This window comes from Montipora capricornis, chromosome 13 (genome assembly GCF_036669925.1).
Source record: "Montipora capricornis isolate CH-2021 chromosome 13, ASM3666992v2, whole genome shotgun sequence".
Lineage (NCBI taxonomy): Eukaryota > Metazoa > Cnidaria > Anthozoa > Scleractinia > Acroporidae > Montipora > Montipora capricornis.
Window position 1 is genome coordinate 42,459,390 of NC_090895.1, and position 15,631 is coordinate 42,475,020.

The 15,631-nt window shown below is 39.1% G+C and overlaps 1 protein-coding gene across 3 annotated transcripts; it reads right to left on the reverse strand.

The window, feature by feature from the left end:
• Positions 1 to 13: 13 nt before the first annotated feature.
• Positions 14 to 11,595, reverse strand: LOC138029379 (F-box/LRR-repeat protein 18-like). Of its 3 annotated transcripts, XM_068877127.1 has the most exons (8): positions 11,398 to 11,595; positions 9,158 to 10,088; positions 7,907 to 8,325; positions 6,648 to 6,736; positions 4,610 to 4,772; positions 3,579 to 3,720; positions 2,047 to 2,129; positions 14 to 643 (listed from the first exon to the last, which is right to left on the reverse strand). In XM_068877127.1, the coding sequence occupies exons 1-8, from the start codon at positions 11,520 to 11,522 to the stop codon at positions 484 to 486; spliced, it is 2,112 nt and encodes a 703-aa protein (XP_068733228.1). In that variant the 5' UTR covers positions 11,523 to 11,595; the 3' UTR covers positions 14 to 483. The 3 variants fall into 3 exon arrangements, with proteins under 3 accessions (XP_068733228.1, XP_068733229.1, XP_068733230.1); XM_068877129.1 differs by lacking the exons at positions 14 to 643; positions 2,047 to 2,129 and adding an exon at positions 4,463 to 4,505 and having other exon boundaries at positions 3,676 to 3,720; positions 11,398 to 11,560; XM_068877128.1 differs by lacking the exons at positions 4,610 to 4,772; positions 6,648 to 6,736 and having other exon boundaries at positions 11,398 to 11,560.
• Between the last annotated feature and the right edge of the window lie 4,036 nt (positions 11,596 to 15,631).

Here is a 15,631-nt window from a genome sequence, read left to right on the forward strand (position 1 = left end):
TTATAGTATTATTCAGGTAAAACAAGTTTAATTCTTTTTTCAAGCTTAGTTACATAATAATTTGCAGTAAGAACCGCTTCTGCTGCGCTCATAAGTTATTCAAAACCCCGGTGTTTCTTTAAGCAATTAGGGTACGCTTTATTTGTCTTAAGTTTTAATGGTTCGTTATACGTACTCGCAAGGTACTCGCAACTGAATCGCGCAAGCTCTTAAACTGAAGGGTCGCGATGGCTCGTGGGTAACACATTGAAAGAAGACGGAGGAATCGTTTAGATGTGGGAGAACGTAATCATTCTTTGACCGGAGACTATGGAAATCAATTCATCATTGTATTTTGGACCTGAATTAACCGAAATCCTGACAATCTTACAAGTAAAGTATACTTATTGCCTTGCTCTGATTAAGTCTAAAACGTCATTTATCGACCAAGCCAATGTCACTATTTGCCAAAGGATTACAGTAAGTTACTTAATAAAAGTGACTTTAAACAGGAAGTTTGGTCGCAACTGTGGAGCCAAATAGAAACATTTCTTTGAAATGGACCACTGGAATAGACTTGGCAATGTCAAATGAAAGCAACTGGGTACGAGAGTCACGAAATGGAACCACTGACATCACAAGACCAGGCCGAGCCTTTGCAAACCTGTTTCATAAAAGCAAAAAAAAAACATCATTTTCCCTTACTGTTATTGGAAAAAGTAGGAAACAGAGTTCCCAGCGCTGTGGTCTGTTGTACTCTCTCCAGCAAAAAGTCGCTGACCTGGCAGTGATGTCTCAATATGAGGCCACCTTTAGCAGAAACAGCCAAAAGTTATGGACACTTGCCGGGTGATGGAACATTTAGATGTAAATGGCAATCAGCGACCCCAAGCTATATAATTGGAATAACCACGAAAAATGTAACTTTTCCTTTGAAATTCTATTAATTTACTTTTGCTTTATTATTTATTTGTCTTGCACTGTCTGAGTCACAAAGTGTAAGACACGACTGAAGTTGGTAACTGCTGAGAATGGTGACTCGGGAGTGTTCCTTTGCAGGAGTCGAACATACGACCTTCTGATTACTAGTTCGCATGCAACACCACTGAGCTATAGGGGATGATCGGAAAAATCCGAATACAGGTCGTTCTGCCACAGAGTCGACCCAATAGGGAGCTTAAGCACGCGCGTTTTTGAGACGCGGACGGCAACCGGAAGAGAACATTTCGTGTGCAAGGACAGTGGTGTCTCCCAGATTTTTTATACTAATCATCTCTAATGGAGAAAAGATACTCAGCAATGTAAATGTTTTGTGTAAAGACAAGTTAAAAGAGAAAACAGCTCACTTCCGGTTGCCGTCTGGGTCGCAAAAGCGCGCGTGCTTAAGCTCCCTAATACGTAGAGCAGAACGACCGGTTGCCACTCTGACAAAGGGGGAACGCTTGAAACGTCAGCTCACATGTCTCTTACTGTGGTTACTTAACCGTTGTCGACTCGTTTGGTAAAACCAACTTTTCCATCGTGATTGGCAAACGTAGTTACGTAAGAAAATTTGACTTTCCACTAATTGACTGCAAACTGCTCTAGACGGAAGCTACAGCGATCCAGGGGCCATTTCTCGAAAGTCCCAAAAACGTTTCGGCCCTGAAAAGCCATTTGTAAACCAGCCAACCGATTATACAAGAACGCCGATTCTTTAACATGTTTCAAGGTAACAAAAAGCAAACTGACTGCGAAATTTAACGACTTAATTCCTATCTGTTCTTGAGATACAGAGGGAATTGTGACACCCGGAAATGGTCAGTAAAGTTTCGGGACTTTCGAGTAACGGCCCAGGGACCGGTTAACCCACCGCGGTAGTCAACTGTCTTTTTTTGCCTCTGGAACTTTAAGATGTTTCAAGCAGACAAATGCTTTCCCCCATCGCTCCTGCCCTCTCGCCGCAGTTTATGACAAGGGAAAAACCATTATATTCCACATGTAGGATTGGCCAAATAAAGAAATAATGCACTTTCAAAATTGTCGGACAATGTTTAGAGAGAAAGTGACAATACTTATTATGCACACCTTTGAGTAACAGCATCCACTAGGGCTCTGCTGGCTTTGAGTGTTATGTCACAGAGCACTTGAAAGAAATACAGCTTACAACACTGCAAGAAAAAGGCAACCAAATACACTGGGGGAGTTAAATTTTCTAAAGAGAACTTATCCTCTCAAACATTTAGCCGGTTGAGTCTGGCTGTCATCAGACAGACAGACAGACAGACAGACAGCCTTTATTTTAGCATGATGATAACAAAAGCTATGCAGCTTATGGGGTCGTGCATTGAGTGCCACGCCCCAGTTGATTAAAAGCCCCTTAGTTCTATCCAGTGGATACTTATTAAAGTCGCTATCCAGATTATACTTTACATTTACCATTGGCCAGGGTTTTTCCTACACACTTTTACTTAGATGTGCTTAGCCAAGTGTGCATACAAGTTCACCGTTCAAGAGGAAATACTGAAATCTTTGGACAGGTTTAAACTGTTGGAAATTAAATGACTTATCCACTGGGTAGAGTTACTCAGGCTTTGAACAATTGGGACCAGAAAATTATTTCTTCATGGAAAAAGTGCACTTGGCAAGCAAGACAGTACACAGGAACTAGACTTAAATACTCTAACAGAGACTATTCAAATGATACATAACATTACTGACAGGAGGCAAAGAGTGCATTGGGACTGATTACGGCATACCTAGCCAGTGATCAGAGTTGGATTCGGAACATGGCACAACTACATGCAAATCAAGCGTCCTATTCACTGGACCAGAACAACTCAAAAGAATACAGAGTTGATAACAAATCGGAGTAACAAGTGTGAAAAAGAACCATATATGCCACTATGAGAAAAAACAGATACCTACAAATATAACCTACAAAACAGTTTACATTTTATTTGTGATACTTGACTTGTGAATACTGTAATGGCTAGTCTGACAACAGTTGTTTTGTTGCTGCCAAGCGACTCTTCAGAGTCTTCAGAGTCCTTTCTGATATTCGGCAAACTCGCTGAACATCTCGTTCAAAGTCCCACTCGCAATCAGTTTTCACAAGTTATTCACAAATTTTCACAATTATTGCATTAATTTTTATTTGCTTAAAAGCGGATTTGAATGAGTTAAAATTGAACTGAATGAAAAACTGATACCAGAAATAGAAAGAGCACCTTTACTTATTATAAGTAACCCTGCAAAGTTTCATCGTTTTAGCTGTTATATCAGCTGATAAAATGTAAGTTGAAATTTGGCAAATTTACAGAAGTTTGTATGACTGGGGGTATACGCCATACCCCAATCATTCATTTTTCAACTTACATTTTCTCAGCTGATATTACACCTGATATGCCGAAGCTTTGCAGGGTTACTAAAGTAAAGGCGTTCTTCCTATTTCCGATATTAGTTTTTAATTTTAGCTTATTTAAATTTTCGGGCACCATTTTGGAGAAAGTCTATTTGAAAAAAAAAAAAAAATGTCAGAAAGCAATTCTATAAGATTCTACTTCATGCTGGTTAAATTTAGCAGGACTCAGCAAGTGTTAATGCAATAATTCACATACCTTTTCAAACACTGAGAGGACTGCTTGAGGATACATTTTCATAGTTCCCCCTTTTGCAATGATGCAGACTCGTTCAAGATGTTTTAGTTGCCCTAGGGTCAGCATAAAGGACTCTGTAATTCCAAAGCTTGGCTGCTCCAGTCTGTATATATTAAAACACAATAATTATTATATACTTAGATATCTTTATTTTTCCACATTTGCCTAAAAATGGTAATAATTGTGAAAGTCCAATCACAGGTTCCTAGCTACAGGTGGCTGATTTTGCAGACAGTAGGTTGATCTAGCTCAGAATGGGAACCTCTGTTGATGACAGAGAGCATACGGAATAGTCTGAATTCTACTCTGATCTGAACCAGCTAATCTTTTTTTGCATGCGCCATTATCAACTGATGTTCCCGTTCTGTTGCTGAATGAGCCTACTGTGCAAGTTGTGTGCACAGCTTGATGTAAAAAGGACCAAATACTTATCATTTTGCCACTCTTGATTTTATTTTTCTGCATTAAACTGTAATATCTCTCTGGTCCTGTTCTACTGGATCAACTGAACATTTCAACTAAAAATGGCTTGCATTGTGGGAGTTGTAACTTTTTTTTTTAACCATTTTTGGTTGAAAATGGAGGAGGAACTCTCAGGAACAGTCATAACACCTGATTTCTCTGTGTTGTTTACTTTGACTTTAACTCGCCTGTAATGTGATGCGTGACCACTTTAAAAAGTGTGCAAAGAGGAAATCTGGTATTCTCCATTGTGTGCAACAATTTCAATTAAGATATTTTTTTTATTTGGAGGAGGCTGAGACAACCAACTAAAACGGCTTTCACTCAACAAAATGAGAAAAAATCAAGCTAATAGAAAATGGTTCCTTCCAGAAGAACACAACCTTTGCCTTGTGATCTTAAAGCACGCAGTTCATCACTTCAAACCTGATACAAAAAAGGTATATTGGGAGCCAATTAATGGCATAATTTAGCCACCCTTTAAAAATATTTTAGGTTTCTACTGAATCTGACTAAACTGTGTCTTGTACCTTAAGTCTCTCAGTTGATGACAATAAGAAAGTGCTTGTTGAAGAAGGACAACATTGCCTGAATGTCCAAGACTAGCCATCACTGCCAGAGATAAGAACTGAAGTTTGGAGCAGTTCTGTGTTATAACGGTAAGGAATTTCAAGTTGCCTTTCATAAATGGCACTATAATAATGAAAAGAAAAAGTGCAAAAGTTACCGTAGCCAATGGTGGGTAAAAGTGAAGAACAGCTCACCTCAACCGACAGTTGGTCCACTGTCGGCTAACAGATTACCAACACATTAACGACAGGTTACCGACAAGTTACTGATAGAGAGTTAGGGAGGGGTACCTATATTGCTCATATCCCTTTCAAATGCTTACGTCCAAGGCCAGGTTGTTCAAAAGCCTGTTAACTTAATTGAGGATTTACAGTGCAACGCACCTTACCGTAGCCACCTAACAAAGTTTTTTAAAAATTATCCTCCAATAAGGGTGTGTGAATTTGATTGACAGTCACACCTCCTTGCAAAGCTCGTACGGTTGTAAGTTGAATGCCGTTGCATGGGTTGTCGAGTTGACGTATTTACACATAACTGTCAAATGTGAAACTTTGTTGGGTGGCCACGGTAAGGCACGATGCACTTTAAGCATAAACGTTTGTTTCATGTTTTCAACTTTTTGGTGAAAGTTTCATTTTAAATTTTGCTTTAATTTTTGTTTTTCAAAATTGACTTCTTCTAATGCAAAATCTTGCCAAATATCAGCATTGAACAGCATTTGGGAGAACAGAAATAAACTCCTTGGTTAATTTTTAACCTACCAGGCATTAGCATTAATTGGCTTTTGAACAATCGGAACCAGGAGGGGAAGTATTAAAGGGGACATATACATGTAGCTTTTGAGTGGATGTAGAGGTTGTTAACCCATTGACTCCTAAACCACCCCTCCCCCCCCCCAATTGATGAGTAAAATCGTTTGGCATTTGACAGAGTAAAATCAAGTCTCACTCATAGGAAGCAATGGGTCAAAGTGTGCACCCAATTTTGATAAACACCACACAGTGTCCCATTAAGGCTGCGTTTGATTGACCGTATTCCGGAATAGGAATACATGGAATAGAAGTTAGAAATCCTTTGTTCTTACGAAGATTCACAATAAAATTGTCAAACACCTGCTAAAATGCTACTTTAAACATATCTTTATTATCCTTGTTGCTTCAAAACGCCTGACATACCGTTTTAATTTAAGTCATCACTCCAAGTATTCTTATTCCGGAATAGGGTCAATCGAACGCGCCTTAAGTCTATTACGTGCCACTCGCGTACATTCACAAATTAAAGCATAGTCAATGCTGACGTTTGTGTTCTTTTCAGTTAATGAACATTTTCATCAGTTTTTATGTATACTTGAGGAATAGTGTTAAAGTGACACTTGATTATCACCCGCAGTTCTTGTTCTATACATAAGTAATGTTGAAATTGAGGAGAAGTGAAAAGAGGCCCATACAACTTTGTAATGCTTATTAACATCAGCATGCATTTAATTACTTTTAAGTCCTGCACACGCTTTCATTTATTCCACAAACAGTCTTTTTTGCAGTTTTGCATGTACTGTGGTGTCTACAAGCTCATTAATTAATCTCAGCTGTTACTTTAAGTGTTTCCCTCACATAGGGCTCAAAACTCATGATCAGATGCCATTACATTTTAATTAATACAGTAAGGTTTCTCGTTTCCATTTTGCCACATATTCTGACAGTATCCTAGCAGGGTTTCATGAGTTAGAAATCAGGCCCAAGTTGTTCAAGGCATGCAAACTTTTCTTTTGTCAAAATGCAACCGTTCAACTTTTCCAGAAAAACACCAAGTAAAGTATTTGCAAAGGTTTTTGTGAATTTCTTTTCATAGCAAGGATGACTGCATGTACATCATCGGCAACTGTACAACGACCAGTAGAGATATCCACATTTTTGGCTTGTCATTAATCCTACAGGCCTAGGTCTTTTCATTGTTTAAGTTTCTACACCAATATGAATGAGTTCTTAATGCAGCATGTACCTGCTAATGTGAGTCTCTGTAGGCTTGTCCAGTTTTGAACTGCTACCAAAGTGTCAAACACACCTCTTATAGAATGACACCTTTCTATACTACAATTGATCAAAGAACAAAAACCAGGAATAAATTTAGAAAGCCATGAGCAAAAGGCTCGAAGAAATTGACAAACACACCAAAACAAAATTGCTCAAAAATTCCATCTAAGTCTCATTTTGTTGTAGTGGATTTTAAACACTGCCTTAAGATAGAAGTGTTTTTTTCCATTGCTACTTTCTTGCAAAGAAAGGGAGAACCAACAAAATAAAACAAAACACATGTCATGTTGCTATGTAACATTTTCTGGATCAAATTAAATGCCAGGTATGAAAACTGCAGCACAGCTGAGTGGTTAGGTTGCTGGACTTGAGACATCTGGAGGTCCTAGGTTCAAGTCTCGCTCTGGTCACCAGCTGGAGTTGTTCTGAGTGTTCCCAGGCTCAAGTCCTCAGCTGCACTTGTAAATAGCCAACTGGTTTGCCCACCAACAGTTGGGATTCTTAACAGATCGTACTGGAAAGCTGGTTAATACTTACTTAGAACAGACACCAATAAACCCATGGGTACAACAAACGACTCATCACCGACATCAACAAGAGACAATCAACACACTGATTTACTCTATCACAGTACTGCCCAACATATTCTATGATACACAGTCATACAGATCGGCCTTAGACCTATAGACGGATCGCAACGCACCAATCACGATTCAGTCTTCACAGCCAATTACATCTACGCTCAACTGACAGTTGACCAATAACATCACGAATAAGTTGGCCAATGACATGTACAACCGGAGTTCTTATAGTATCTACTGAGGTTACACAAATCACTTGACTCTGAAGATGACTTCCGCTCAGGTTGACAAAACATCAGTCAATGTCATCTCAAATAGTTCTTCTCAGGACTACACTCGACACCCAGACGATTGTACTTTACTTAATTATTCTTAACTCTGTTGTGATCATCTGTATTGCTTTGCTTTATTCGTTTGAGGGTCACTATGTAAAAGACTGGGTTATCAGTAATCAGTGTTCACCCTCGTTAATAAATTATGGACTCATAAACTGAGATTACTTTGAACAACTTTCTTTCCAAGAAATCAATAATTCTTTGAGCGCTGTTGGCACACAGTGCAATAATCACTCGCCAGGCTCACATACTGAGGGCAGTTCATAATAATTTCATAGTTTTGAAAACTGCCACTTGCATATTTGGCTTACCTTGACGTATTACATTGAACAGGATCATAGTGGGTCTTTGTGAAAGTCAGCCCAGGTACGGATAGACGTATCAGCTCAAATTCTGTTATTTCCCTGCATGATTTTGTCATTCGTTCAAAGCAACCTTCACAGCTCAACTCATTTTGAGTTGCTGACCCCACACTTGAGCAGTGGGAAACCCTTTTGCCAGTCTTCATTAATTTACCAGAAAAGTCAACACTGCTCCCAACCCTCTTGCTTTCACCAGCTTGGCACAACACGCAAGCACAAACACTGAGTGACACAAGATGCTTGAATTCTGCAATAACCTCTATTAAAGTATTTTGCCATTTTCCATTAGATGCTTGGAGGTGTACTCCATGGAGGTTCAGCTGGGACAAGTTGGGACAGCATATTGCCAGTGATTTCAATCCTTGAAGCTTGAAAGTAGAAAGATTTAAAGTAACCATTGTTTGTTAATAAAACTAGTGAAAGTGTAAAATTATAATTTGTTCTTCCCTGAGAAAAACAATATAAACTGTATGATTGCACTCACTCCATATCCTAAATTTTGTCTAAAAATGGGAAAATAAATTGTGCCAAAAATACCTCCTCTCTTCTTCTAAAATCAAGCATTGATTCATTTCTTCCCATACAAAATAACAAATGGAATTATTTTTTGTGCCCTCTCAAAATAAGAATCCTTAATCGAAGCTTACTCATAAAATTCTCTTTGCGCCAAACTGATTTACACAAGAAAACTTTGAGTGTATATAGAATGTTCCACACCTCATCTTGTTGACTTTGCATACACTAGAGCTGACAATAATTATTGTACCACAGGGTCTGCATTCTGTATTCTGTATTTGTGCTCATGCAGTCCATGTTTAATTCTCAATTTTCAATCTGGAGTCTAATTATAATAATCCTTGTTTTACACTGGCTGTGCTGAGTGAGTACATAATTCCCAAAACTAGTTTGTATCATAATTTACCAGATATAAACATGTCAAGTAAATAGTAATGCATGTACGTATCTCCAGTGAAAGACCTAAGAAGATCCTTGACGATGAAGATTTTATACCTTCAAGATCTTTGAAGAATTTTTGAAAGATCATCAAAGATATTCATTTGCTAAATGAAGAAATACTGGCAGACATCACAAAAAGTTGAGGATCATAGAGAATACATGTATAACATTAATACATACATGTATTAATATTTGACATACAGACATGGAAATACTCTCTATTATTACTGTTGTACCACCTACCAGCTCAAAACAGCCAACACAGTTGTGCAGGTTTAAAACCTTTAAGTTTGGTGATGACGTTGCAACCACTTGCAACAAATGACCATCAATTTTCAATCCGCAGAGGTTCAAATAATGTAATGTTTGCTTACTGAGGATAGCTGAAAGAAGAGTTGAATCACACACACGCAAGTCTCCTAAATCAATGTTGGTTAATGAAACATCCTCCAAAATTTGCAGATGATTGATGTACAAAGAAGGAGGTTCCATGGTGGCCCAGTAAGGAAAAAGAAATGAATGCAGTTTACCACAGTCACGCTGGGATGCTAATGCAACCAAGAAAATTTCCTTCAATTTAGATGAAAATACTACACTTCTCTCAGGAAGGTGTTCACCACTACAACTCTGATTTTCAAACAGGGAACGACTTCCTTCAATAGCAAGCTCAAAGCAAGAACATGGACCTCCTCTAATCTCAGTCCACTGCAGTGTAAACTTTCGTAAACAAAGCCCCCTGCAAATGATTGGCACTGCAGAATTATTCATTAATTGTGCATTTTTCCGTGTCAAACAAATAGCAATTGTCAGACGGTCCAGTCCTTTGAAAGCTTGGTTTAGTTCACCACAGAATGAGGTCAATAGTTTGAGTTCTTGGTTTCTTGACAGAGATGTTGTAGAGGTGTACATATCATCATAATTCAATGACCATTCCAATGTAGAGACATTCTTATTATTTTTGAAAACAGAGCAAATTGTTTTCTTTGAAACCTCACAACCCATAACATTAAGAGACCTTAGCTTTCGGCATGTTTGCAGAGCACTAGACAGTGGGCCAGTTTTCAGCCAGTAGCAATCTTGCAAATTTAGATCCTCTAAGGAATGCTTGAACTTGCTAATATACTTGCAAACAGCAAGAGAAGAGATGCGTTGCCCATGCTGTAAATGTAAACATCTGAAACAAAAGAAAAACAAAAGAAGTTATCACCACTGAATTTTGTATTAAGGAGTTAACGCAAGGATGACGACAACGACTACAAGAATGCTGTCTTAGAATAATTATTATTATTTACTGTTATTGTAATGATTTCTAGATTACTCCAAGTCCTTTGGCATGCATAGTGCGTATAATCATTCTTGGATTAAAATTATTGTTATAAATTTGAAAATTTATCGTCAGGTGCTCACATCCTTCAAATAACCTCAAATTTGGTCATTTTATGCCATGTGTGTGGAGCATGCAGAGTGATTCTTTTTCTTCAACTTCAATTAATTTATTGTTTTGTAACATTCTAGTAGATGTCATCTTCATCCTTGCATAAGTTCCCTAATGTTTCTTAAATCCCATAATTTGCAAGGGGCAATACTTCTCTGTCTCCTCCTCACGCTTGTTTTCATGATTGTTGAGCCATGGCAGCTCATCTCTACAGCCCAAACTTTTTTTTTTTTGCCATTCTTGTTGGCCAGAATATCCCAGTACATGTATGCTTGTGTATGTGGCAGCTCATAGGCTGGATTGGACACTACAGATGAGTAACATGGAGGGACAGATCCCACCAGCTTCAATTCTCTAAACATCTTTTAATACTGCTTGTATGTTATGCCTCTCCAGTTGCTTGGAAAATTTGGGCTAAAGCAGAACACCTGACTAATACATGTGGGAGAGTCTCAGAGAACTTCCAATACAGTCTACAAGGGATGTTACCATGTGTTACGCCTGTCTTATTTGAGGTATAGACTATAGATGGTGTTAGCTACTTGTGTAGCTCCATAGTACCAGCCATGGTGTGGGTGGGTGCACATGTCCAATCTCATAACCAAGCAAAACAACCTTGATTATTATCATCATCATCATCATCATCATTGTCATCACCATCGCCATCATCATTGCCTTATTACTATTATTACTATTATAATAATAATAATATTATTATTATCATCATCATCATCATCATCATCATCATCATTAATATTATTATTATTTTTATTATTATTTTTATTATTATTATCATTATTATTATTAATTATTGTTATACTCTAGAACTCTTAGCTTTGGATAACCCCCAAAATTCTAAGACTCAAACCTCCCCCCTGATTCAAACAATGGAAAACCCTTTTTGATTGAATACGTAGATATATTAAAGCAACTCTGCTGGAAGCGAAAAGAGCATTGAGAGTCACTAAGAGAGAAGAATGAAGTCCCGCTCTGTGTTTTAACAACTGAAAATTCGATTTGACAACGACAGAGAACAATAAAAAAATACTTGTGTAATCGGGGATGCAACGCCACATCACGCCATCGATTATTTACCCGTGACAAAGGCACGAGTTCTAAAGGATGAAGATTTTGAAATATCATAAACAATATTTCTTTCGGCAGGGACTCCATTTTCCTTCTTTCCAGAGTCCCCGGGGAGAGAGTGACGTTTTCCGGTTGTGGTGTCTTTGCGGCCGATTTTCGACACCTTGTCGGAATCAGCCGACCACAGCCGAAAAAACTTCCGTCACAGTGCACTCCAGGCTTCCGTGGTCAACATGGCGGACAGTTAAGCAGAGGAAAAAACCGGTCGTAATTTCATGATACGCTATCACGAATATATGCAAATTAGAGTCATACGTTAATCTTTAACCGTCATGTATGCCCATATATAATGTCTACAATAGGAACAGCTATCTACACTGTCTACAATGGGAAGAGCTATCTACAGTGTCTACAATAGGAACAGCTATCTACATTGTCTACAGTAGGTACAGCTATCTACACTGTCTACAATGGGAACTGCTATCTACAGTGTCTACAGTAGGAACAGCTATCTACATCGTCTACAGTAGGAACAGCTATCTACACTGTCTACAATGGGAACAGCTCTTTTCAGTTTCTACAATAGGAACAGCTATCTACACTGTCTACAATGGGAACAGCTATCTACACTGTCTACAGTAGGGACAGTTATCTACACTGTCTACAATGGGAACAGCTATCTACAGTGTCTACAGCAGGAACAGCTATCTACACTGTCTACAATGGGAACAGCTACCTACAGTGTCTACATTACGAACAGCTATCTACATATTGTCTACAGTGGGAACAGCTATCTACACTGTCTACAATGGGAACAGCTATCTACAGTGTCTACAGTAGGCACAGCTATCTACATTGTCTACAGTAGGTAGAGCTATCTACACTGTCTACAATGGGAACACCTATCTACAGTGTCTACAATAGGAACAGCTATCTAAACTGTCTACAATGGGAACAGCTATCTACAGTGTCTACAGTGGGAACAGCTATCTACACTGTCTACAGTAGGTACAGCTATCTACACTGTCTAATATGGGAACAGCTATCTACAGTGTCTACAGTAAGAACAGCTATCTACATTGTCTACAGTAGGTACAGCTATCTACACTGTCTACAATGGGAACAGCTATCTACATTGTCTACAGTAGGTACAGCTATCTACAATGTCTACAATGGGAACAGCTACCTACAGTGTCTACAGTAGGAACAGCTATCTACATCGTCTACAGTAGGTACAGCTATCTACACTGTCTACAATAAGAACACCTCTCTTTAGTGTCTACAATAGGAACAGCTATCTACACTGTCTACAATGGGAACCGCTATGTATACTCTCGACAATGGGAACAGCTATCTACATTGGCGACAGTAGGAACAGCTATCTACATCGTCTACAGTAGGAACAGCTATCTACATTGTCTACAGTGGGTACAGCTCTCTAGAGTGTCTACAGCAGGAACAGCTATCTACACTGTCTACAATGGGAATAGCTATCTACATTGTCTACAGTAGGTACAGCTATCTACACTGTCTACAATGGGAACAGCTATCTACAGTGTCTACAGCAGGAACAGCTATCTACATCGTTTACAGTAGGTACAGCTATCTACACTGTCTACAATGGGAACACATCTCTTTAGTGTCTACAGTAGGAACAGCTATCTACACTGTCTACAATGGGAACAGCTATCTACAGTGTCTAAAGCAGGAACAGCTATCTACACTGTCTACAATGGGAACAGCTATCTACAGTGTCTACAGTAGGAACAGCTATCTACATTGTCTACAGTAGGAACAGCTATCTACACTGTCTACAATGGGAACAGCTATCTACAGTGTCTACAGTAAGACCAGCTATCTACATCGTCTACAGTAGGAACAGCTACCTGCACTGTCTACAATGGGAACAGCTCTCTTCAGTGTCTACAATAGGAAGAGCTATCTACACTGTCTACAATGGGAACAGCTATCTACAGTGTCTACAGCAGGAACAGCTATCTACACTGTCTACAATGGGAACAAATATCTACAGTGTCTACAGTGGGAACAGGTATCTACACTGTCTACAATGGGAACAGCTATCTACATTGTGTACAGTAGGTACAGCTATGTACACTGTCTACAATGGGAACAGCTATCTACAGTGTCTACAGTAGGAACAGCTATCTACATCGTCTACAGTAGGAACAGCTATCTACACTGTCTACAATGGGAACAGCTCTTTTCAGTTTCTACAATAGGAACAGCTATCTACACTGTCTACAATGGGAACAGCTATCTACACTGTCTACAATGGGAACAGCTATCTACAGTGTCTACAATGGGAACAGCTATCTACACTGTCTACAGTAGGAACAGCTATGTACATCATCTACAGTAGGAACAGCTACCTACACTGTCTACAATGGGAACAGCTCTCTTCAGTGTCTACAATAGGAACAGCTATCTACACTGTCTACAATGAGAACAGCTATCTACAGTGTCTACGATAGGAACAGTTATCTACACTGTCTACAATGGGAACAGCTATCTACAGTGTCTACAGTAGGAACAGATATCTACACTGTCTACAATAGGAACAGCTATCTACACTGTCTACAGTAGGAACAGCTATCTACACTGTCTACAATGGAAACAGCTATCTACACTGTCTACAGTAGGATCAGCTATGTACAGTGTCTACAGTAGGAACAGCTACCTACACTGTCTACAATGGGAACAGCTCTCTTCAGTGTCTACAATAGGAACAGCTATCTACACTGTCTACAATGAGAACAGCTATCTACAGTGTCTACGATAGGAACAGCTATCTACATCGTCTACAGTAGGTACAGCTATCTACACTGTCTACACTGGGAACAGCTCTCTTCAGTGTCTACAATAGGAACAGCTATCTACACTGTCTACAATGGGAACAGCTATCTACAGTGTCTACAGTAGGAACAGCTATCTACACTGTCTACAATGGGAACAGCTATCTCCATTGTCTAAATTTGGAACATCTATCTACACTGTCTACAGTTGGAACAGCTATATACACTGTCTACAATGGGAACATCTATCTACAGTGTCTACAGTAGGAACAGCTATCTATGTTGTCTACAATAGGAACAGCTATCTACAGTGTCTACAGTAGGAACAGCTATCTACGCTGTCTACAATAGGAAGAGCTATCTACACGGTCTACAATGGGAACAGCTATCTACACTGTTTACAATGGAAACAGCTATCTACACTGTCTACAGTAGGAACAGCTATCTACAGTGTATACAGTGGGAACAGCTATCTACAGTGTCTACAAAGGGAGCAGCTCTCTTCAGTGTCTACAATAGGAACAGCTATCTACACTGTCTACAATGGGAACAGCTATCTACAGTGTCTACAGTAGGAACAGCTATCTACATTGTCTACAGTAGGAACAGCTATCTACACTGTTTACAATGGGAACAGCTCTCTTCAGTGTCTACAATGGGAACAGCTATCTACACTCTCTATAATGGGAACAGCTATCTACACTGTCTACAATGGGAACGGCTATCTACAGTGTCTACAGTAGGAACAGCTATCTACATTGTCTACAGTAGGAACAGCTATCTACACTGTCTACAATGGGAACAGCTATCTACATTGTCTACAATGGGAACAGCTATCTACACTGTCTACAATGGGAAGAGCTATCTACACTGTCTACAATAGGAACAGCTATCTACAGTGTCTACAGTAGTAACAGTTATCTACACTGTATACAATAGGAACAGTTATATACACTGTCTACAATGGAAACAGCTATCTACAGTGTCTACAGTAGGAACAGCTATCTACACTGTCTACAATAGGAACAGCTATCTACATTGTCTACAGTAGGAACAGCTATCTACAGTGTCTACAGTAGGAACAGTTCTCTACATTGTCTACATTAGGTACAGCTATCTACATTGTCTACAGTAGGAACAGCTATCTACACTGTCTACAGTGGGAACAGCTATCTACATTGTCTACAGTAGGAACAGCCATCTACACTGTCTACAATGGGAACAGCTATCTACACTGTCTACAATAGGAACAGCTATCTACAGTGTCTACAGTAGAAACAGTTATCTACACTGTATACAATAGGAACAGTTATATACACTGTCTACAATGGGAACAGCTATCTACAGTGTCTACAGTAGGAAAAGCTATCTACATTGTCTACA